This window comes from Somniosus microcephalus, unplaced genomic scaffold (genome assembly GCF_052327205.1).
Source record: "Somniosus microcephalus isolate GS21.2 unplaced genomic scaffold, FLI_Smic_1.0 unresolved_chr2, whole genome shotgun sequence".
NCBI lineage: Eukaryota > Metazoa > Chordata > Chondrichthyes > Squaliformes > Somniosidae > Somniosus > Somniosus microcephalus.
In genome coordinates, this window is record NW_028225180.1 from 31,522,163 (window position 1) to 31,544,928 (window position 22,766).

At 45.4% G+C, this 22,766-nt stretch overlaps 1 protein-coding gene across 2 annotated transcripts in view; it reads right to left on the bottom strand.

Annotated features, from left to right (window-relative positions):
- Window positions 1-4,020: 4,020 nt before the first annotated feature.
- LOC147092421 (NACHT, LRR and PYD domains-containing protein 3-like) overlaps window positions 4,021-22,766 on the bottom strand; it is a 73,152-nt gene continuing 54,406 nt past the window's right edge. For both annotated transcript variants that reach the window (XM_085975914.1, XM_085975915.1), the window contains 5 exons: window positions 12,243-13,980; window positions 7,184-7,270; window positions 6,212-6,382; window positions 5,903-6,070; window positions 4,021-5,734 (listed from right to left, as the gene is read on the bottom strand). In XM_085975914.1, the coding sequence (XP_085832040.1) occupies window positions 5,647-5,734; window positions 5,903-6,070; window positions 6,212-6,382; window positions 7,184-7,270; window positions 12,243-13,980 (2,252 nt within the window). In that variant the 3' untranslated portion in view covers window positions 4,021-5,646. The remainder of the gene's footprint in view (window positions 5,735-5,902; window positions 6,071-6,211; window positions 6,383-7,183; window positions 7,271-12,242; window positions 13,981-22,766) is intronic.

Here is a 22,766-nt window from a genome sequence, read left to right on the forward strand (position 1 = left end):
CATTGACAGGCTGGGGGAATGGGTGGACACTTTGCAGATGAAATTTAATGCAGAAATGTGCGAAGTGATACATTTCGGTAGGAAGAATGAGAAGAGGCAATATATTACAAAGAGTACAGTTCTAAAGGGGTTACATGAACAGGGAGACCTGGGGTTACATGTGCACAATCATTTAAATTGGCAAGGCAGGTTGAGAAAGCTGTTAAAAAATCATGCGGGATCCTGGGCTTAATAAATAGAAGCATATAGAGTAGAAAAGCGTGGAAGTTATGATGAACATTTATAAAACACTGGTTGGGCCTCAACTGCAGTATTGTGTCCAATTCATGGCACCGCACTTTAGGAAGGATGTGACGGCCTTAGAGAGGGCGCAGAAAAGATTTACAAGAATGGTTCCAGGGATGAGTGACTTCAGTTACATGGATAGACTGGAGAAGCTGGGGTTATTCTCCGTGGAGCAGAGAAGTTTGAAAGGACATTTGATAGAGGTGTTCCAAATCATGAGGTGTGAAGACCGAGTAGATAGAGGGAAACTGTTCCCATTGGTGGAAGAGTCCTGAACCAGAGGACACAGCTTTATGGTGATTGGCAGAAGAAACAATGGCGATATGAGGAAAAACGTTTTTACGCAGCGAGTGATTAAGATCTGGAATGCACTGCCTGAAAGGGTGGAGGGGGCAGATTAAATTGTGGCTTTCAAAAGGGAATTGGATAAGTACGTGAAGGGAAAAAAATCTGGGCTACAGGAAAGGAAAGGAAACTGGGACGTACTGAATTGCTCTTGCAGAAAGCCAGAACGGGCTGGATGGGCCAAATGATCCCCTTCTGTGCGGTAAATTTCTCTGATTGTACAATTGTCCTCTTAATGGAATAGCACTTTGCAATATAATAGTAGGTTGCAATGGAATAGAACTTTACAATAGAATAGAATTTTGCAATGGAATAGCATTTTGCAATATTATAGTCCTTTGCAATGGACTATCACTTTGCAACATAATTTCCCCTTGCAATGAATTAATGCCTTGCAATTGAATATTGCTTTGCAATGCAATAGCACTTTCCAATGGGATAATCCTGTGTATTGGAATAGGTTTTTGCAATATAATAGTTCTTTGCAATGGAGTAGCATTTTGCAACATAATAGCCCTTTACCAATTGAATATCACTTTACAATGGAATATCACTTTGCAATATAATTGTGCTTTGCAGTGGACTGTCACTTTAAATGGGCACGTAGCTTGTGTTGCAGAGAGCGGGGTCCCGCCCTGCACTTCCGGCTTCTCCACAAACATTCCCCTATAAAGTCCAGTCCAGAAAAATATCAAATGGCTTGATGTATATATGTAGCTTTGCTTTTTACAAATTTCTTGAAGGAAAGGCACAGTAAGATCCCACAGCAGCGCAGTCTGGAAAGAAGTCAGCATGATCTAATGGTGTATACTTTCTGGTTGTTTCAGGCATGAGATGCAGTACCACTGCACATGGCAGATAACTTGAACACAGACAAGCCCTGCATACCCACCTGCTTTTGCTGTCTGTCTCCCTCTCACACACGCATACACACACACAGGCCAGCCTGCAAAATTACCACAAAACACTGTCAGCAATAACAGAAAGTTGATTTCTATCATTCCTCTGCTGTGTTCGGCAGTTTAAAAAGAAACAGACACTTTTCAGTATCATATCTTTTCATTTTGCGGCCTACAGAAACAGGCTTTCTATTCTGCATCAAAAGCAAAAGCTGTGGTTGTGGGAAATCTGAAATAAAAACTGAAAATTCTGGAACTACTCAGCATGTCAGGCAGCATCTGCGGAGAGAGAGAGAAACAGAGATAATGTTTCAGCTCGTTGACCTTTCATCAGATTCTGGCAAAGTTCTGATGAAAGGCCATCGAGCTGAAATGTTAACTCTGTTTCACGCTCTCTCTCCACAGATGCTGACTGACCTGCTGAGTATTTCCAGCACTTACTGTTTCAAGTTCTATTCTGCACGTTGTCCTGATTTCATGTGTCTCTCTCACTGCCTGCCTGCCTTGTCTTGATTTGAGTGGAGTGCAATAAAAAATAATGCAAAGATCCCACAGAATTGTTTAATGTCAGCCAGTCCACAAAGACATTTTTCATTGTCTCACTGACTGACTGTCTGTCTTGAAGTGGAGTGAAATGAAATAAAGTGCAATAAAGAGAGACACAAAAGCATTACATGTGGACCAGGTCAGAATGAAATAAATAGGGTTTAATACAACAACAGCAGGCCATAAGACAGCAGACCACATCTCTCTCTCTCACACACACACTCACAGCCTGGCCAGCCTGCAGAGAGATGACTGCCATGTTGGAAGATTAAAACCAAAAAGAGACTTTTCAGTATCTTATCTTTTCACATTGTGGCCTACAGAAACAGGCTTTCTATTCTACAACTTGCCTTTTGATTTCATGTCTCTCTCGCTCTCACTGACTTTCTGTCTGCCTGTCACTCACACAGTCTCTCCCCCACCCACATTGAACTAAACTTTACAGTGACATGACACACACACCCAGACAGACTCTGCAATTTGCAGAAACACAGACACCCCTGCGCATACAGCACACTCACGCAGACTCTGCAATTTGCAGAAACTAACTCTCACACATACACACATTCATTTTGAAAGGGGTGCAGCCAGTGTGTGTCTATTTTTGATAATGCCCCTTCCTGGTTGTTGGCCATGTTTGATGAGGACAATCCAACAGGAAGAGGTGAAGCCAAGGCCGCAAAAATCCGGGTCCCCACAGGGAAATGAAAGACCAGGAGTTTGAAAAGAAGCAAATACAAACATGGATAAATAATTATATATCTACTTCACTTTTGTTAACTAAATGTCTGTCTGGCTGTGATTAGCGTGGAATGCAATAAAATGAATGCAAAGATCCCACAGCAGCTTTTGCTCTGAAAACACCCCAAGCACATTCCACAATAAAGCCTAGTCCTGAAAAACATCAAATGGGTTATACTGAAAATATTTCTAAAATATATATTTTTTATTTCAAAAGTCTTGACTTGTTTTGGTTGGGTTGGGATTAATGGTAGAGTAAAATCCCACTGCAGGATATGCACTGAAACACCCCACAAACATTCCTCGATAAAGTCCAGTCCAGAACATATCAATTGGGTCAATGTATATATGTAGCTTTGCTTTTTACCAAAGTCTTTAAAGAAAGGCAACATAAGATCTCAAAGCATTGCAGTCTGGAATTAAATCAGTGTGATCTAATGGTGTTTACATTCTGTTTTTTTTCAAGATATTAGGTGCAGTACCAATGCACACAACAGGTAACTTGCACTCGGTCAAGCCCCACATACACACCAGCTTTTGCTGTCTCTCTCTCACACACACACACAAACACACACACACAGGGCAGCCTGCAAAATTGCCACGCAACACTGTCAGCAAACAAAAATTTGATTTCTCTCATTGCTCTGCCTGTTTTTGGCATTTTTAAAGCAGAAAGACAATTTTCAGTATTTTATATTTTCATTTTGCAGCCTACAGATGTAGGCTTTCTATTCGGAATCAAAAGCAAAATAATGCTGGTGCTGGAAATAGGAATAAAAGCAGAAAATGTTGGATTCAGTCAAGGTTCTGATGAAAGTTCATCGACGTGAAACATTAACTCTGTTTCACTCTCCACAGGTGCTGCCGGACCTGCTGGTTATTTCCAGCATTTTCTGTTTTGATTTCTATCCTGCATTTTGTCTTGATTTCATGTGTCTCTCTCACTGCCTGCCTTCCTTGTCTTGATTTGAGTGGAGGGGAATTAGAAGAATGCAAAGATCCCTCAGTAGCTTTTACTATCAGACCTCCTCCACAGGGGACTGATTGAGGCCTCATCCAGAGGGGACCGACCGAGAACTCGTCCAGAGGGGAATAACCGATGCCTTCCCAGAGGGGAAGAAGGTGGGATGTGCTTTTGAGGAATCTTTATTTAATATATTAAAACAATGAAGCCAGTTTTTGAAAATGTCGAGGAGACCTGGCGTGAGCTGAAGTAAGCGGTGGAGTTTTATTAAGACAACAAAGGAACAACAACAATAACTTGCATTTATATAGCGGCTTTAATGTAATGAAATGACACAAGGCAATTCTCAGACAAAATTCGACACTGAGCAACATGGAGATTTTAGGGGAGCGGGCCCAAAGCTTGGTGAAAGAGTTAGGTGTTAAGAAGCGTTTAAAGGAGGGGGAAGGAGAGTTAGAGCTGCGAGGAGATTTAGGGAGGGATGTCCACAATTTATGGCCTTCACAGCTGAAGTCATGGCGCCAATGTGGAGCAAGAAAAGTCGAGAATGTGCAACAGGTCAGAGGTGTGGAGAGATCTCGGAGGGTTATAGGGACACTTGTTACAGAGTGTGACTCCTCACTGCAAGATACAATCACTGTACACAGGGACACTTGATACAGAGTCCGAATCCATACTGGGAGAGACAAACACTTTACACAGGGGCATTTGTTACAGAGTCCGACTCCTCACTGGGCGAATCACCCACTGTACACAGGGTCACTTGATACAGTGCCTGATGACTCACTGGGAGAGACACACACTGTACACAGGGACACTTGTTACAGATTCAAATGCCTCACTGGGAGAGACACACACTTTACACAGGGACACTTGTTACAGAATCTGACTCGTTACTGGGAGAGACATGCACTGTACAAAGGGAGACTTGTTACAGAGTCTGTCTCCTCACTGGGAGCGTCACACACTGTACACAGGGACACCTGTTGCAGAGTCTGACACGTCACTGGGAGAGACACAGACTGTACACAGGGACACTTGTTGCAGTGTATGACTCCTCACTGGCAGAGACAGAGATTGCACACAGGGACACGTGTTACAGATTCAGATGCCTCACTGGGAGACACACAAACTGTACACAGGGACACCTGTTACAGAGTCTGGCTCCTCACTGGGAGAGACACAGATTGCACACAGGGACACTTGTTACAGATTCAGATGCCTCACTGGGAGACACACACACTGTACACAGGGCCATTTGTTACAGTGTCTGACTCCAGACGGGAAGAGGCACACACTGTACACAGGGACACTTGTTACAGAGTCTGACTCCTCACTGGAAGAGACACACACTGTACACAGGGACACTTGTTACAGAGTCCGGCTCCTCACTGGGAGAGGCACACACTGTACACAGGAACACTTGTTACAGATCCTGACTCCTCACTGGGAGATACACACACTGTACACAGGGACACTTGTTACAGATCCTGACTCCTCACTGGGAGATACACACACTGTACACAGGGACACTTGTTACAGATCCTGACTCCTCACTGGGAGAGACACACACACTGTACACAGGGACGCTTGTTACAGAGTCTGAAACCTCACTGGGAGAGAAACACACTGTAAAAAGGTACACATGTAACAGAGCCTGACTCCTCACTGGGAGAGACACCCAGGAGCACTGAGTGCAATTGTCAGTGTCCCACTGCAGCCCAGACTGAGCCCCACCCTGGGCCCATCCTGTCTGTGCATTCAGCCCCTGACCTCCTGCAGAAGCAGCGCTGTGGGCCCAGTCGGCAGATTCTTGGTACACTGTGGCTGGGCCTCCGACATCACAATGGGAGATGACGGGCGCTCTCACAGATCCACTCTCAGGTCACGCTCTATTCCCCGCAGCGCGCTCAGAATTCTCTTTCCGGTTGAATTGAATTCATTTTCCCACAGCCTGAAACAGATTAAAGTGTAAACAGGAAATAAACAGATTGAACAGCATTGTAAATATCAGGGAGACTGGGGTTAATATTTCAATAATAATTACAGACAAATGTTACACATAAAAGTGACTGAATCCCATTGATATTTTATATATTACATTAAACATTAACACACTCACCGGATCCGCTCTAGACTCTTGCAGTTCAGTGTCAGGTGGCAGAGAGCGAGGACAGATCGGTCTGTGAAAGAGTTTGACCCCAGGGACAGATCCCTCAGTGACCGGTTTGTACTGAGAGCGGAGGCGAGGTCCTCGGTACAAGAATCTGTGAGACAGACACCACACAGCCTGGGATTCAGGGAGAGAAATAACAGGAATCAGTGTAAATCCCCAGTGTTTATTAATAATACTTTTACTGATACTAATAATAATGCTCAGTGTCAGACAAACAGTTATTATAAACACAATCTCACACAGTCTGTCACTTACTCCAGTTCCTGTATTTTACAATCCAGGTTCCTCAGAGCCGCAGACAATAGTTTTATTGCTGAATCTCCCAGTTTATTATTTCCCAGGCCCAGAACCATCAGTGACCGGTTTGTACTGAGGGCGGAGGCAAAGACCTCGGCACAAGAATCTGTGAGATCGTTATTATCCAGCCTGGGGATCAGAGAGAGATATAACATGAATCAGAGTAAATCCCCAGAGTTTATTAATAACACTATTACTATAAATAATAATAGTGTACAGTGTCGGAAAACCAGTTATTATGGGTCAGAAATTCGGGTTGGAGGTTGCGCCCGCGATCTGCACTTACCTAACGCGCCGGCTGTTGTGCTGTGGGCCCGTGTGGGATTCTGATCCTGGGCCTCCTCCAGGTGCCAGCATGCAGTGCTTGCATATCCCAGGGGCGCAGTTAGTTCGAAGCATCGCCTGGGATCATGTGGTCCATGGAGAGCCAATCGTAGCAGGGAATCTCTGTTCTTAGATTTGACAGGAAGACCTGTCAAATCTATGAATAGAGATCAGCCCCAAAACCGAACTAAATCTTCAAATACATTTTTTAATAAATCACATTTTTAAAACAACTATAAATTACATAAAATAAATATTTTAACCAATAATTTAAATTTTTGGAAAAATTAATTACAGTTTTTAAAGGGGCTAAAAATAAACTTACCTTTCTTTAAATTATTTAATAATAATAAACCTGTGGAATAAATGTTTTAATTTTACTTAATTCACCACTTACCTTGTTAAAAACAGGCCCGGCGCACGCGTCCTACCTGTGAACGACTTCCTTCAAGGGAACAGAAGTTCCGGTTTCCCATGCATGTGCAGTGCATGCACAAAACTGGCACTTTTGTTGGCCCTGCCTGTGAGTACCCAGCGTGTACTCACTCGTGGGGACCCGATTTTCTGGCCCATTATAAACACAATCTCACACAGTCTGCTACTTACTCCAGTTTCTCTATTTTACATTCCGGGTTCCTCAGAGCCTCAGACAATATTTTCATTCCTGAATCTCTCAGTTCATTGCCGATCAGTCTAAACGCAAAGAGAGAGAGAGAAACAAACTGAATCAAACACCGGATCTGATATATTTTTCTCTCTCGGATATTACAACAATCACTGAAAGTGCTCCAGGGCATTAATAAACAGATTTCTCTCCCTGTGCGGTTCTGGTGCGGCCGGGTTCGGTGGCGGGTCGGGTGCGGCCGGGGTCGGTGGTGGGTCTGGTGCAGCCGGGGTCGGTGGCGGGTTGGGTGCGGCCGGGGTAAGTGGTGGGTCGGGTGCGGCTGGAGTCGGTGGTGGGTCGGGTGCGGCCAGGGTCGGTGGCGGGTCAAGTGCGGCCGGGGTCGGTGTCGGGTCAGGAGCGGCCGGGGTTGGTGGCGGGTCGGGTGTGGCCGGGTACAGGGTCGGGTCGCGGTCTCGCTCTGGAGAATGCGAGGAAGCAGGATTGATTATGTCATTTAATGACACTCACATTGAGATTGACCATTGTGCTACAGTATTGAGGTGCTGCAAACACTGACAACCTCTGCACCTAGGATCTCCCACAGCAAACAGGGTGATTCTCTTCACTTCCGTTGGATGGAAGAGACCAATGCAGCCTCGTTGCACATTGCACAGTGGGGCTCAAGCAGGAATGTCATTAGGAGGACCAGGCTGCAGTGGTGCAAACCTTTCAATGATCTCAGATCACAAAACATTACTGCAAAGCCACACTCAACCACATCCTGCTGTGCCACTCATCACATCCCCTTCACTCTGCCTTCCCTGCCCTACTCCTGAACATTCTTACTCACACCAACTTACCTTGCACCTCCACCCATCCCTCTCTAACTTTATTATCACATCCCCATCTCACTAACCAAACTTCACACTCTCACTCATCCTAGTCAAAACATATCAACTAACAACACACAAGGATAGGCACTTGTATGTTTTAGCCAATGTTCATGTGAAGTTTCGCTTAATGTGGTGTCAAACATTGAAATCTTTATTTTCAAGACTTTCCATTGTTCGACACATTAGTGTGCACCTTTGGATGTGGCTTATTGAGTTGCAGTGAATGGTGTCTCATAACGGTACCCCGAGCAATGCTGACGAGTGTGGCAGGAATGGTTTGGTCATGTAGGGATGCTTTAAGTTGTTGGTTTGGGCTGGTGGCAACCTGGCGCATCATGTGGCATCCTGGGGGTGCAGCATCAAGTCAAGAAAATCTGGCCATGCTGAGGCCATCTCTGGCGTCCCGGAAAGCAATGTGGACAGGTGTTGATGCCCTCTATGCTGTGCAGCATCAGGAGTTGCGGAACAGTTTGGTGTTGTTGGTGGTGCTGCTGGTGTTGGGGCTGATCGTGGTGGGATTCTGAGGCACAAAGTGAGACAGTATTTTCCTTAACCATGCTGATGTAATAGATGGCAGGTGAACTTGAGATGACAGAAGCGATCTGTCAATGGTGAGGGAGGTGGTACAATTGAGGGGATACTGGATAGAGAGTTTGCTCCAAACACTTGCAAACTGCATAAAGCCCACTCTGTCTTCCAAATGCAGTGACCAGCAGCTTCTGAGCTTGGAAAGTGAACAGCTGTGAGATGGGAGATTTTATAGCACATTTCCAGCTGTCAAGTAATCAAATGATTCTATGACCATTCAACTACCGCCCTGTTTACCTGACGTGATCCCCGAGCAGCGTGGACCACGTGGGCGACCTGGTAAACTCTGAAGGTGAGCTAAAATAGTTGTTAATCCTTTGTTAACAAGGTCATAATGAATTGAATTCCACCACCCCCCCCCCCCCCGACCCACGTCGCTGTCTGTCAGGTCTGCTCAGCGCTGACAGATCCAGGAAAAATCCAGTTTTCCTATCGACCCGCCACCGATTGCGCCCGCTGACCCCCGCAAAATTCCCCCCTATTCATGTCACTGGGGATGAATCTCATTCTGTCCAACTCCCCATATATTCAGGGACTGTACGTAAATGTATTTATTAAGTAAAATGCTGTCTGTATCATGCCTTTAAATATGCCTCAGTCCGGTTTCATTCCCTGATGATCAGAATTACCCTTCTGGAGCTCAGTGACTGGCTCCATCATGTCTGGGAAATCCTGTCTCATTTATGCTGCTCCATAAATCCCGGATTTTATGGGAATGGGGCGATTTTCATGAATTATATGATAAAGCGGTGATACCCTGTACTTTATGCTCTGTGCATTATATTAATCTAGGGGTGAGTTACATTGTGAAACGCTAACTGCTGCTGTAAAAATCCATCCCCCAGGATTTTATATAACAGGGAGGATTAATTCTGAAATAAAAGCAGAAAAATGTGGAAATACCCAGCAGGTCAGGCAGCATTTATAGAGAGATAAACAGAGGTAAAGTTTCAGCTCGACGACCCTTTGTCAGAACTGGAAAAAGTTACAGGTATAACAGATTTTTAAGCACTTGTAGGGGCAGGCAAATGTGCGGGAGGGGGTAGTGGAGGAAAGAACAAAAGGGATAGTCTATGATAGTGTGGAAGAAAGGAGAGATTAAAAGACAAAAGGGATGATGGTGCAAGAAAAAGGAGGTGGTAATGGGACAAGTTAAGAAACAAAAGTTGAATCTAGATGAGATGTGAATGGCAATGGGCAGTGAATACGGTATACTAAATTGCAAGATGTACAAGTAAATCACTGTTTTACCTGGAAGTGTTTGGGGTCCTGGATGGTGGGAAGGGAAGTGGTAAATGGCGGGTGTTGCATCTCCTGTGCTTGCAAGGGAAGGTGCCGTGGGAAGGGGAAGGGTTGTTGGGGGTGATTCAGGAGTGAACCAGGGTGTCGTGAAGGGAGTGGCCCCTTCGGAATGCTGAAAGTGGAGGTGAGGGGAAGATGTGTTTTGTGGTGGAATTATGCTGGACGTGACGGAAATGGTGGAGGATGATCCGTTGAATGCGGAGGCTGGTGTGCTGAAAGGTGACAAGGGGAACCATATCCTGGTTCCGGGAGGGAGGGGAAGGGATGAGAGCAGAATTGCGGGAAGGAGAATGGACATGGTCAAGAGCCATGTCCACTATGGTAAATGGGAATCCAAGTTTGAGGAAAAAGGAAGACATGTCAGAATCAATAGTATGCAACGTGGCATTATCAGAGCAGCTGCGGCAGAGATGGTAAAACTGGAAGAATGAACCAGTGTCCTTAAAGGAAGCGAGGTCAGATGAAGCTGTGGGTGTCAGAGGGCTTATAGTGAATACAAAAATGCTGGAAATACTCAGCAGGTCAAGGCAACATCTGTGGAGACAGGAACAGAGTTAACGTTTCAGGTCGATGACCATTTTTCAGAACGGTGATGAAGGGTCATCAACTTGAAACGTTAAATCTCTTTCTCTCTCCACAGATGCTGCCTGACCTGTTGAGTATTTCCAGCATTTTCTGTATTTATTTCAGAATTCCAGAAACCGCAGTATTTTGCTTTTGGTTTAAAGTGAATGTTTTTCAAAAGCTGCAATGGAGTTTATTCTGTCCCGTTACAAGTTTTATAAGTCCCTGTGTTCCTAGTTTATAGTGGAGTGGTGTAACTGGCCTGAGAATTTTTGGGTAATTTTCGGAAGTTCCTTCCCCGATTTGGGCCTCACAGGGTTCACTCCCTCCGGTTTACCCAGGAGCCGCCCGCTGTGTGTGAGGCCCCACCGCTGGCCAGTGCGTGTCTGTACTCCGGGACTAATACCCCACAACACGTTAGATTGGAAACTTTTTACCGGCTGACAGAAGATCCTGAATATCAATCCTTACTCAATGTTCAGGACTGTGTATAGTTGTAAATGTTTAGAGCTGAAATATTTCCCGATTCCACAATATTCCCAATCCAGGAAACTAAACCCTTGACATGACACACCCTGCATGCTATTCGAGTAAATATTGAACAGTTAGTGATTTAAACTTGGGTTTCTCTCCTGTTTCCAGTTGAATTGGTGGGTTTGGAAAATATTTTAAATTCATTTTATCTTTACTGCCGGATTATATTTTATGCTTATCTTCTGCAAAACAGCCTGATTAAATATGATTTATTGTAATTAAATTATCAGACACTCAGGCCTAGAAATTCAGTTGCGTTTGTGCCCACTTATTGGCTATAAAGTGGTTTGCGCCTAAAGTTTTTTACCGCCCGAAATTCAGATGGACCCTAACATCGGCGTTAGCCGGTAGCGCTGCGCCGGCACCGATGACGTCATCGGTGTGCGCAGCACCCCGGTTGCAATGCTATTCCGGCCCGATGGCCAAATTCAGTTGCGGCCGCCTCGCCCGTGGCAGCCGCAAACAGCGTTTGTGAAACGGGGTCTTGCAGCTCCGAAAGGCCGGCGCATAAAGGTGGAGCGGCGGCCGGCCGCTTTCCCGGTGGCCACCTGGCCGCACCTCCCTCCCCGGACTCCTGCACCACCCCCCCCGCGGCACTGATGTCTGTGTCCCGCGAGCCCGGCACTTCTCCGTGGTGCCGGGCTCATTTGCCGGGGGAATCCACGGGTGATCTGACGGCTGCAGGCAGCTCCTCCTTAAGAGAAGGAGGAGGCCTGCAGTACCCCAGCCTGCCGCACCGCATCAGGTGCCACAGCGGGAGCTGAACGCCTGAAAGTGACATTTAACGCCCCTAGTGAGGCGGCCAAACCCTGCAATAGCGCCCGCCGCCGTCTTGGCCCGTCGCAACTGAATTTTAGGCGGGCGCTACGGGAATCCTGGCGAGCACTAAATTTCGGGCGCAAAAAACCTGGCGGGGCCATACCGAATTTCTAGGCCTCAGTGACCTGTATTTGCTGATCCGACAAACACTATAAAATCCCTACTTGTCCATAAGGATTCATTTGAGATTCTCCAGTCCACAGCGATTACAGACTATTGCCTCTTATTTTTGGTCATATTTGTGTCGAATCTGCTTCTCTCTTGTTTGACTGAACTGTTTGTTTCCGTTCATTATGGAGAAACAACACAATCTGTGACTGTTCTACAATTCGCCCAACAGTTATAGACAAATAACAGTTACCCCAAAGCCAGGCATTTGTGCAGTACAGGTCCAAGCCGCTGGAGCCCTTCACACTGAATGTAACAGTTCTGCATATCGAGGTCTTTTACTGTATCACAGAGTCCAATGACATGAGACAGGACCGCACAGTCAATTGGGGTCAATCTTAATCCACGAAATGAAAGTGTTTTCACAGATCCGACTGTGGCCCGAGCCAATGCTTTATTCTGAGACTCAAACAGGTAGTGGAATGTGTTCAGGAGGTTCCTTTTATCAGTTTCACTCCCTGTGTTCCCAATCTGTCCTTCAACATTCTCCTGCACCCAGTCAATCACCCGGCATGTGGTTTGATGAAGAAATGGACCCATAAACTCCTCCAGGGGCCGAGCTGCCTGTGGGGAGGAGAGACCAGCAGCAAAACGGAGAAATATCTCAAATCGCCCATCTTCCTTGCTGAAAGATTCTCTGAGGAGTTTCAGGATGTCCCCGGGATCTGGAGTCAGGAATTGTGCGAGTGCGGCTACAAACTCTTGGATGGTGAGGTGTGGGAATGTGTACACCACGCTCTGGGCAGAATCATCTCTCTCCAAAAGTTCCATCATGAACCCAGACAGGAACTGGGTAGGTTGCAGATTGTACTTGTTCAAATCTCCATCTCTAAATACAATCTTCTTCTCGGAGACTCCTGTGAAGGCCATCTCACCAAGATTCAGTATCACAGCACGGGGGCTTTCAATCTCTCGGCCATGGTTTTTCAGAATGTTGTAGATATAGTAGGAATATAGTTGGGTAATGGTCTTAGGAACTCGCTGCTGATTGCTTTCTCTTTGTGTAAAGAATGGACCCAGTGACAGACCGAGGATCCAGCAGTAGGAAGGGTTGTAGCACATTGTGTACAGGATCTCGTTCTCTTCCACGTGTTTGAAAACAGCTGCTGCCACCTCCTGATCTTCAAAAAACTTGTTGAAATATTCCTTACGTTCTTCACCAACAAATCCCAGGATTTCAACCCAGACACTGATCTCAGCCTTTTCTAATAAATGTAATGCAGTGGGGCGGCTGGTCACTAGCACTGAACATCCTGGGAGCAGCTTGTGCTGTATTAAACTGTACACAATGTCAGACACTTCACACCAGCATTCGGGATCTGTGCACATGTGCTGAGGTTCTGTATTTCTCCGATTGTCAGCAAAATTGATCCTGTCCTTGAATTCATCCAAACCATCGAATATAAAGAGCAATCTCTCTGGGTTCTTCCAGAGCTCTCCCAGAACATTCCCAAAGTAAGGATACAGATCCAGTATCAGATTCCTTAGGTTTATTCTATAGCTAATAGCGTTCAAATCCCGGAATTTAAAGCTGAAAACAAATTGAAAGTGTGGATATATTTTCCCAGTTGCCCAGTCATGAACAATCTTTTGTACCATTGTTGTTTTTCCAATCCCCGGGACTCCGCTCACTGCTCCTGAACTCCCAAAATTGGACTTACTCCGGGAAAAACTGCTCTGGAACAATTGATCAGTTCGGATTTTCTCCAGCTCTTTCCGGAGGTGTTTCTCTCTCCACTCTTCATGGTCTCGGCCTCTTGCCAGCAGTTCATGTTCTACAAGTGTCCGATCTCGAACAGTAGAAATGACCGTTAGCTCAGCGTATCGATCAACCAGCTGGAAAATCTTAACCTTCTCCTTTATTAGGATAGTGTTCACTCTCAGTGTTTCAGTTTGTTCCCGCAGTGTTTCCTTGTGTTTCTGTTGAAGATCTTCAAATAGAACAGACAAAAAATGGTCTCAATGTTAGTTATATATTCTAAGAAATCTCCGATTTACTGTTTACAGTAAAATGTCACAGGATCTACTTCGATATTTTAATCAAGGACAGTTAGAAAAGCAAAACAGTTCATGTGAATCTTGGTTGACAGAGTACATTTCTGAGAGATGATCCAAATCTACATGGGACACTAATATTTACTTAACATGGTGAGCTGGGTGAAGGTGAAATGTTCCCTCTGATGGTGAATACTATCTGTCGCACAATGTACTGCCGACATCTCATTACAAATCCACAGGTGAATCTGGTTTTATGGCTGCAGTGGTTATAATGGAAAAATCATTGAACCCCCAACCAGCAGAGCTGAGCTTTTGTATAAATAACAAATCGGGAATTGGGCAGCACTGAGAGAGGGACAGGTTCAGAATGTACTGATTGGGCAGCACTGTGAGAGGGACAGGCTCACAATGTACTGATTGGGCAGCACTGAGAGAGGGACAGTCTCACAATGTACTTACTGGGCAGCACGGAGAGAGGGACAGACTCACAATGTACTGATTGGTCAGCTCTGAGAGGGACAGGCTCAAAATATACTGAGTTGGCAGCACTGAGAGAGGGACAGGCTCACAATGTACTGATTGGACAGCACTGAGAGAGGGACAGACTCACAATGTACTGATTGGTCAGCTCTGAGAGGGACAGGCTCAAAATATACTGATTGGGCAGCATTGAGAGAGGGACAGGCTCACAATGTACTGATTGGTCAGCTCTGAGAGGGACAGGCTCAAAATATACTGATTGGGCAGCACTGAGAGAGGGACCGTCTCACAATGTACTAATTGGGCAGCATTGAGAGAGGGAAAGGCTCACAGTGTACTGATTGGGCAGCACTGAGAGAGGGACAGACTCACAATATACTGAATGGGCAGCACAGAGCGAGGGACAGGCTCACAATGTACTGATTGGGCAGCAGTGAGAGAGTCACACACTCACAATGTACTGACTGGGCAGCACTGAGAGAGGGACAGACTCCCAATGCACTGATTGGGCAGCACATAGAGGGGGACAGGCTCCCAATGTACTGATTGGCCAACACTGAGAAGGGACAGGCTCACAATATAATGATTGGGCAGCATGGAGAGAGGGACAGTTTCAGAATGTACTGATTGGGCAGCACTGAGAGGGGGACAGGCTCCCAATGTACTGATTGGGCAGCACTGAGAGAGGGACAGGTTCAGAATGTGCTGATTGGGCAGCACTGAGAGAGGGACAGACTCACAATGTACTGATTGGGCAGCACTGAGAGAGGGACAGGCTCACAATGTACTGATTGGGCAGCACTGAGAGAGGGACAGGCTCACAATGTACTGATTGGGCAGCACTGAGAGAGGGACAGGCTCACAATGTACTGATTGGGCAGCACTGAGAGAGGGACAGACTCACAATGTATTGATTGGGCAGCACTGAGAGAGTGACAGGCTCACAATGCACTGATTGGGCAGCACTGAGAGAGGGACAGGCTCACATTGTACTGAATGGGCAGCACTGAGAGAGGGACAGATTCACAATGTATTGATTGGGCGGCACTGAGAGAGGGACAGGATCACAATGTACTGATTGGGCAGCACTGAGAGAGGGACAGACTCACAATGTACTGATTGGGCAGCAGTGAGAGAGGGACAGGTTCACAATGTACTGATTGGGCAGCACTGAGAGCGGGACAGTCTCACAATGTACTGATTGGGCAGCACTGAGAGAGGGGCAGGCTCACAATGTACTAATGTTTGCTCATCTCTTGGGTGAGCTCTTGGGAAATTCTATACATTTCCTGTTAACACGTCACAGGGTATTGTTAGTGTTATTGTGAAGGTAAAAAGGGGATTAACAACAATAACTTGAATTGATATAGCCCCCTTAACTTAGTACAAACGACCCAAGTGGCTTAGCAGGAGAATAATCAGATAAAATGAAACACCGAGCCAAATAAAGAGATATTAGAACGAGTAACCAAAAGCTTTGTCAAGGAGTTAGACTGTTCAGCGTGAAAAGGCGATAAATGAGGTGGATAGGGTTGGAGAGGGAATTGCAGAGTTCAGGGTCGAGACTGCTGAGAACACAGCCGCCAATAGCAGAGGAGTGAAAATCAGGGATGCACAAAGTTCAACATTGAGGAGTACAGAGATCTCGGAGGGTTGTAGGCCTGGAGCAGATTGTAGTGATAAGGATGGGTGAGGTCATGGAGGGATTGAATACATCAATGATAATTTCAAAAGCATGGTTTTGCCAGACCGGTAGACAAAGTAGGTCAGCGAGCACATGGGTGATGGGTGAACGGGACTTGGTGCGAGCAGATAGGCACAGCAGAATTTTGGATAAGCTCAAATTTACAGATTGGTTGCTTGGCAAACCATGGCGTGTTGGAATAATTGTGACTGGACATAGCAAAGGAATAGATGAGGATTTCAGCATTAGATGGGCTGAGGCAGGGGCGCAGGCAGAGAATTTTACCGAGTTGCAAATAGGAGGTATTGTTGATGGAGAGTGTATGGGAGTGAAAGCTCAGCTCAGGATCTAATAGGATGCATTGGTTGCTAACTTTTTGATTCAGATCACACAGTTGACAGGAAGAGGGATGGAGTCCGTGGCTAGGGAATGGAGTTTGTGGCCGCGACCAAAGATAATTGTTTTGGTTTGCCAATATTTAACAGGAGGAAGTGTTTGCTCAGCCAATACTGGATGTTGGACAAGCTATGTGACACATCCGAGAATTGGAGCACGTGAGAGAGATGGTGGTGCGGTAGAGCAGGATCTCTTCAGTGTAATCTGACATTTTGTTTTCGGATGATGTCGCCAAGGAGCAGAATGCAGATCATAAATAGGAGGGAACCAAGGATATATCCTTGGGGGTTACCAAAGGTGCAGGTGCAGGAGCGGGTAGAGGAGAAAATGTAGGAGATTCGATTATTTTGCTACGATTGGATGAGTCATGGACATCGAGTCATAACGGCACAGAAGGAGACCATTCGGCCCATCGAATCCATGCTGGCTCTCTGCAGAGCAATCGAATCTGTCCCAATCCCCCGCTCTATCCCCGTAGCCCTGCAAGTTATTTCCCTCAAGTGCCTATCCAGTCTATTTTAAAAACATTGAATGTGTCTGCTTCCACCACTTCCATCAGCAGTGAGTTCCAGCTCATCACCACTCGCTGTGTAAAGAGGTTTTTCCTCACATCCCCTCTGTAACTCTTGCCCACAACCTTAAATCTGTGTCTCCTATTCCTTGTACCATCAAATAGTGGGAACAGCCTTTCCCCATCTAGCCTATCCAAACCCGTCATAATATTGTACACATCTATCAAATCACTCCACAACCTCCTTTGGTCTAATGAAAACAAACCCAGCTTCCCCAACCAGTCCTTGAGCTAAGATCCCCCGTCCCCAGAGCCATTCTGTTAAATCTCCTCTGAACCCTCTGAGTGGCCTTCACATTCTTCCTAAAGTGTGTGGACCAGATCTGGGCACAGTATTCCAGTTGTGGCCTAACCAGCGCTTTATCAAGATTCAGCATTTCATTTTGACTTGTGCACTCAATCCCTCTATTTATGAAACCCAAGATACCATATGCTTTGCTAACCACTCTCTCAATATTTCCCGCCCACTTCAGGGACCTATGCACATTAACTCCCAGGGCCTTTGTCCTTGCACACTCTTTAAAACTGTACCATTACATTTAAATTGCCTCTTCCTGTTCCTTCTGCCAAAATGCTTCACCTCACACTTCTCTGCATTAAATTCCATCTGCCACTTGTTTGCCTATTCGGCCATCCATTCGACGTCCTGATGCAATCACTTGGTATCATCCAGGCAGTTTGTCACACCCCCAATTTTGGTGTGAGCAGCAAATTTAGAAATTCTAAATGTGTTCCAATATCCAGCTTATTTAGATTCATAGGTATCAATACATAAAGCAGTGGCCCCAGCGCTGACACTTGGGGAACATCACTGTCTACCATCCTCCAGACTGAAAAGCAGCCATTTACCACAACTCTCTGTTTTCTGTCCCTTAGACAATTCCTTATCCAAGCTGCCACTGACCCACCTTTTCCATGAGCCTCAATTTTTATAACCAGCCTTCTATGTGATACTTTATCAAACACCTTCCTAACATCCACGTGGACAACATCCACTCCATTCCCTTCATCAATCCTCCCTGTTATTTCATCAAAAATTTCAATTAGTTTAGTCAAACATGATCAACATTTTACAAATCCGTGTTGCCTCTCCTTAATTAGCTTAAACCTCTCCAAATGCCCGTTAGTTTTATCCTTGATTATTGTTTCTAAAACCATACCCACTGCTGATGTTATAATGACCGGCCTATAGTTACTAGGTTTGTCCTCACACCTTTCTTGAACAATGGTGTCACATTTGCCACTCTCCAATCCTCAGTCATCTCCCCTGCCTCTAGGGAAGATCTGGAAATTATGGCCAGCACTTCCGCTATCTCCTCCCCAAATTCCCTTAGCAACCGGGGATGCAAGCCACCTGGACAAGGCGACTTATCAACTCTAAGCAAACACAGCCATTCTATTAAATCCTGCCTATCAATTTGCAACCCTTGCATTGCTTCTAACTTTTCCACTCCGACCGATATTTTATCAGCATCCACTTCCTTAGTAAACACCGATACCAAGTACTCATTGAGTATTCTAGCCTTGTCTTGCACCTCTAAACATATAACATCTTCTTTGACTCCAATAGGCCCCACCCCGCCTCTTACTACCTGCTTACTGCTTACATGACGGTAGAAGGTTTTTGGGTTCACTGTTATTTTAAACTCCATTCTACTCTCATATACTATCTTTGCCAATCTTATTTTCATCTTCACTTCCCCTCTCAAGTTAATGGCCCAGAAATTCGGGTCAGGGGCTTCCCGCGGGTGCAAGCCCCCAACCTACACTTACCTAGCGCGCCGGCAGTTGAGTTTTGGGCCTGTGTGAAATTCCTCTCTGGGGCCTGGCCCAGACACAGACGCACTGTGCTTGCATATCCCAGGGGCATAGTTAGTGCGATGCATCCCCTGGGATCACGTGAGCCATGGGAAGCCAATCGGAGGAGGGAAAAGCCCAGTCATAAGATTGACAGAAAGACCTGTCAACATGTATGAATGCCGAGGGCTCAAAACAGTTATTAACCTTCAAATAAATTTATAAAAAACATCACACTTTAAAAAAAAACTATAACTTACATTAAATAACTATTTTAAACAATAATTTAAAATTTTGAAAAAAATAATTTTATAAAAAAACGGGGCTAAAAATAAACTTACCTTGCTTTAAAGTATTTAAAAATAATAAACCTGTGGAAAAAATGATTTAATTTTAATTAATTGAGAAGTTACGTTTTAAAATGCAGTCCTTACGCCTGGTTTTTACATTTCTAAAATCTAAAGACTTACCCTCACGGAAAAACCTGTAAAAAAAACGGAAGTTCAAAGCGCACGCGCAGACTCCCGCGCGCATGCTTTCGACCTCTGAACCCCTTCGTTCAGGGGATCGGAAGTGCCGCTTTCCCACGCTTGCGTAGTGCATGCAAGAAACCAGCACTTCCACCGGGTCCACGCGTGAGTACCCCGTGCGTATTCACGTGTTGGGACACAAATTTCTGGCCCGTTGTATTTCGCCTGGTTCTCCCTTGAAGAATTCACCTGACATGCATCATACACCCTCTTTTTCGGTTTCATTATCTTCTCTATCTCCCTCCTTATCCATGGAGCCCTTGCTTTGTTTTTTTTAGCCTTCCCTCCTCTTGGATTGTTCCTAGCCAGTACTTGGAACATCTCCTCCTTAAAGATCACCTATTGTTCCATTACAGTTTCCCTGGCAGTTTGGATTCCATTTTACCCTGGCTAGATCCTTTCACATCTCATTGAAATTGGCCCTACTGCAGTTTAGAAGTTCCACTCTAGATTTTTCCTTGCTCCTCTCCATTGCTAATATAAAACATACGATACGATGATCAGTCGTACCCAAGTGTTCTCCCACAGAAACTTGGTCCACCTGGCCCACCTCATTCCCCAGCACCAGGTCCAGCAATGCCTCCTTCATAGTTGGGCCAAGAACATACTGGTCAAGGAAATACTCCTGAAGACATTTCAGAAATTTCTGCCCCTGCATTACCTTTACAGTAGCATTATCCCAATCGACATTTGGATAATTAAAGTCCTCCAATATCACCACTCTATTGCTCTTTCATATCTTTGCGAATTCCCTGCAGATTTGCTCCTCCACCCCTCTCTCACTATTTGGAGGCCTATAGAATACCCTCAATAGCTTGATCATATAGCCTTTCTATATCTATATCTTTTTGTTGCTCAACTATAAACAAATTGATTCTGTCCTTGTCCCCTCAAAAACATCCTCCCTTTCCAACACTAAAACGTCTTCCTTAATCAGCACTGCCACTGCACCTCGCTTTTTTCTTACCTATCTTTTATGAACACCTTGCACCCTCGAAAATTAAGTGCCCAGTCCTAATCGTTTTAATGCCAAGTTTCTGTAACTGCCAGATCATCATACTGCCACAAGGCTAATTGTGCTTGTAGCTCACAAAACTTATTCACCACACTTTCTTCGTTTGCGTACATGCATTCTAAATATATTTTTGAATTTTTCGTAGTCTTTCTTAGTCTGCTCCTATCTAATATGGTACTCCTCTTTTCTATTCCTATATGCTACTGATAGTGCCCATGAAGTTTAATCCGTCCAGATTGTACAGGTCCCAACTTGGCCAGAAAAGATCCCAATGCCTCAGAAATCTACAGCTCTCCCTCCTGCACCATCTCTCCAGCCATGCATTCATCTGTTCTATCCTCCTATTCCTGTACTCGCTAGCCTGTGGCACCGGGAGTAACCCAGAGATAATTATCTTTGAGGTCCTGCTGTTTAATCTCTCTCCTAGCTCCCTAAACTCTACCTGCAGGACCTCATCCCTCTTCCTGCCCATGTCGTTGGAACCAATATGGACAACGACCTCTGGCTGTTCACCTTCCCCGATCAGAGTGTTTTGCAGCCTTTCAGTGACATCCTTGATGCTGGCACCAAGGGAGGCAACATACCGTCCTGGAGTCACGTCTACAACCACAGAAGCGCCTGTCTGCTCCCCTAACTATAGAATGCCATGTCACTATTGGTTGCCACTCTTTTTCCTCCCCCCCCCCCCCACGTGCAGCTGAACCACAAGTGGTGCCTTGCACTTGACTCTGGCTACATTCCCCAGAAGAACCATGTCACTCACCAGTACTCAGATCAGAATACTGTTTGGTGAGCGAGATGCATTCTGATGTCTCCTGCACTACCTGCTTGGTTATTCTCTTCTGTCTGGTGGTCACCCGAGAGACAATTTGATGTGTTTGTGGGGACACGGAACAGACGGGCAGGTGAGATTTTCACTGTTACAAAGACAGACTTGTTTGGATCAAGTGGATATATTCTGCACTTCAGAATGTTCCTGCTGTAATTTTGTTTCAGAAAATACTAACACTGTTTGAATTGTGATGCACATACAGACCGCATGGCCTCAAATTGGATTGGGCGTGAAAACGGGGGTGTAGTGAATGGAGCGTGCACTGCAGAATCCTCTTAGCATCGAATAAGGCAGAAGCTATTATTTGTTCTGATTTTAATGAACCAGTGGTGCGGCTGGCACTACCCATACTATTCAATGGCTATGTGACTGTGTTTTCTTTTGGCCGGGGGTGGGTGCTAAACATCGGGCCTCCCTGACTCAACTTAAGAGGTAACCAGCACTTTGTTAAGGTACTCTCTGGGAGAAAATGGTGAATTGGTCAAATGGCTGCTAGAGCTACAGACAACAGCAAGCATTAGGAAAGCAAATGGTATGTTCGACTTATTACAAGAGGATTTGAGTATAATTGTAAATATGTCCTCCTGCAATTATGTAGGGCTCTGGTGAGACCACAACTGGAGTATTCTGTACAATTTTGGTCTTCTCACCTAACAGAGGATATATTTGACATAGACGGAGTGTAACTAAGGTTCACCAAACAGCTCCGGGGATGGGGGGATTGTCCTATGACTCCTTAAGTAGACTGGGCCTATATTCTCTAGAGTACAGAAGAATGAGAGATAATCTCATTGAAAAATACAAACTTCTTACAGGGCTTCATAGGGTAGATGCAAGGAGGATGTTTCCCCTGGCTGGGGAGTCTAGAACCAGAGGTTCACAGGCTCAGAATAAGAAGTCGGACAGTAAGGACTGAGATGAGGAGAAATATCTTCACTCGGATGGTGGTGAAACTTTGGAATTCTCTACCCTGGAAAGCTGTGGAGGCTCAGTTGTTGAGTATATTCAAGACAGAGATCGAATGATTTTTGGATATTAAGTGAATCAAGCGATATTTGGATAGTTCAGGAAAATGGAGACATGGTAGAAGATCAGTCATGATCTTATTGAATGGCGGAACAGACTCGAAGAACCAAATGGCCTACACCTGCTCCTATTTCCTATGTTTTTAGATGGTGCCCCCTAATGCCCTAGAGGCCCTGATCGTGGCAGTGGACAGAAGGAGGAACATGCTCCGTCCCCTAGTGGGCAAGAAATTTCAAGTCATCAACCCCATCGACAGTGTGAGAGGTGGCAGAGCAAATCAAGGAATCAGAGAATGATGGAAGTTTATGGCACAGAAGTAGGCCATTTGGTTCTTCGTGCCTGTGCCAGTCGAAAAAGAGCTGTCCCGCCTAATCCCACTTTGAATTTT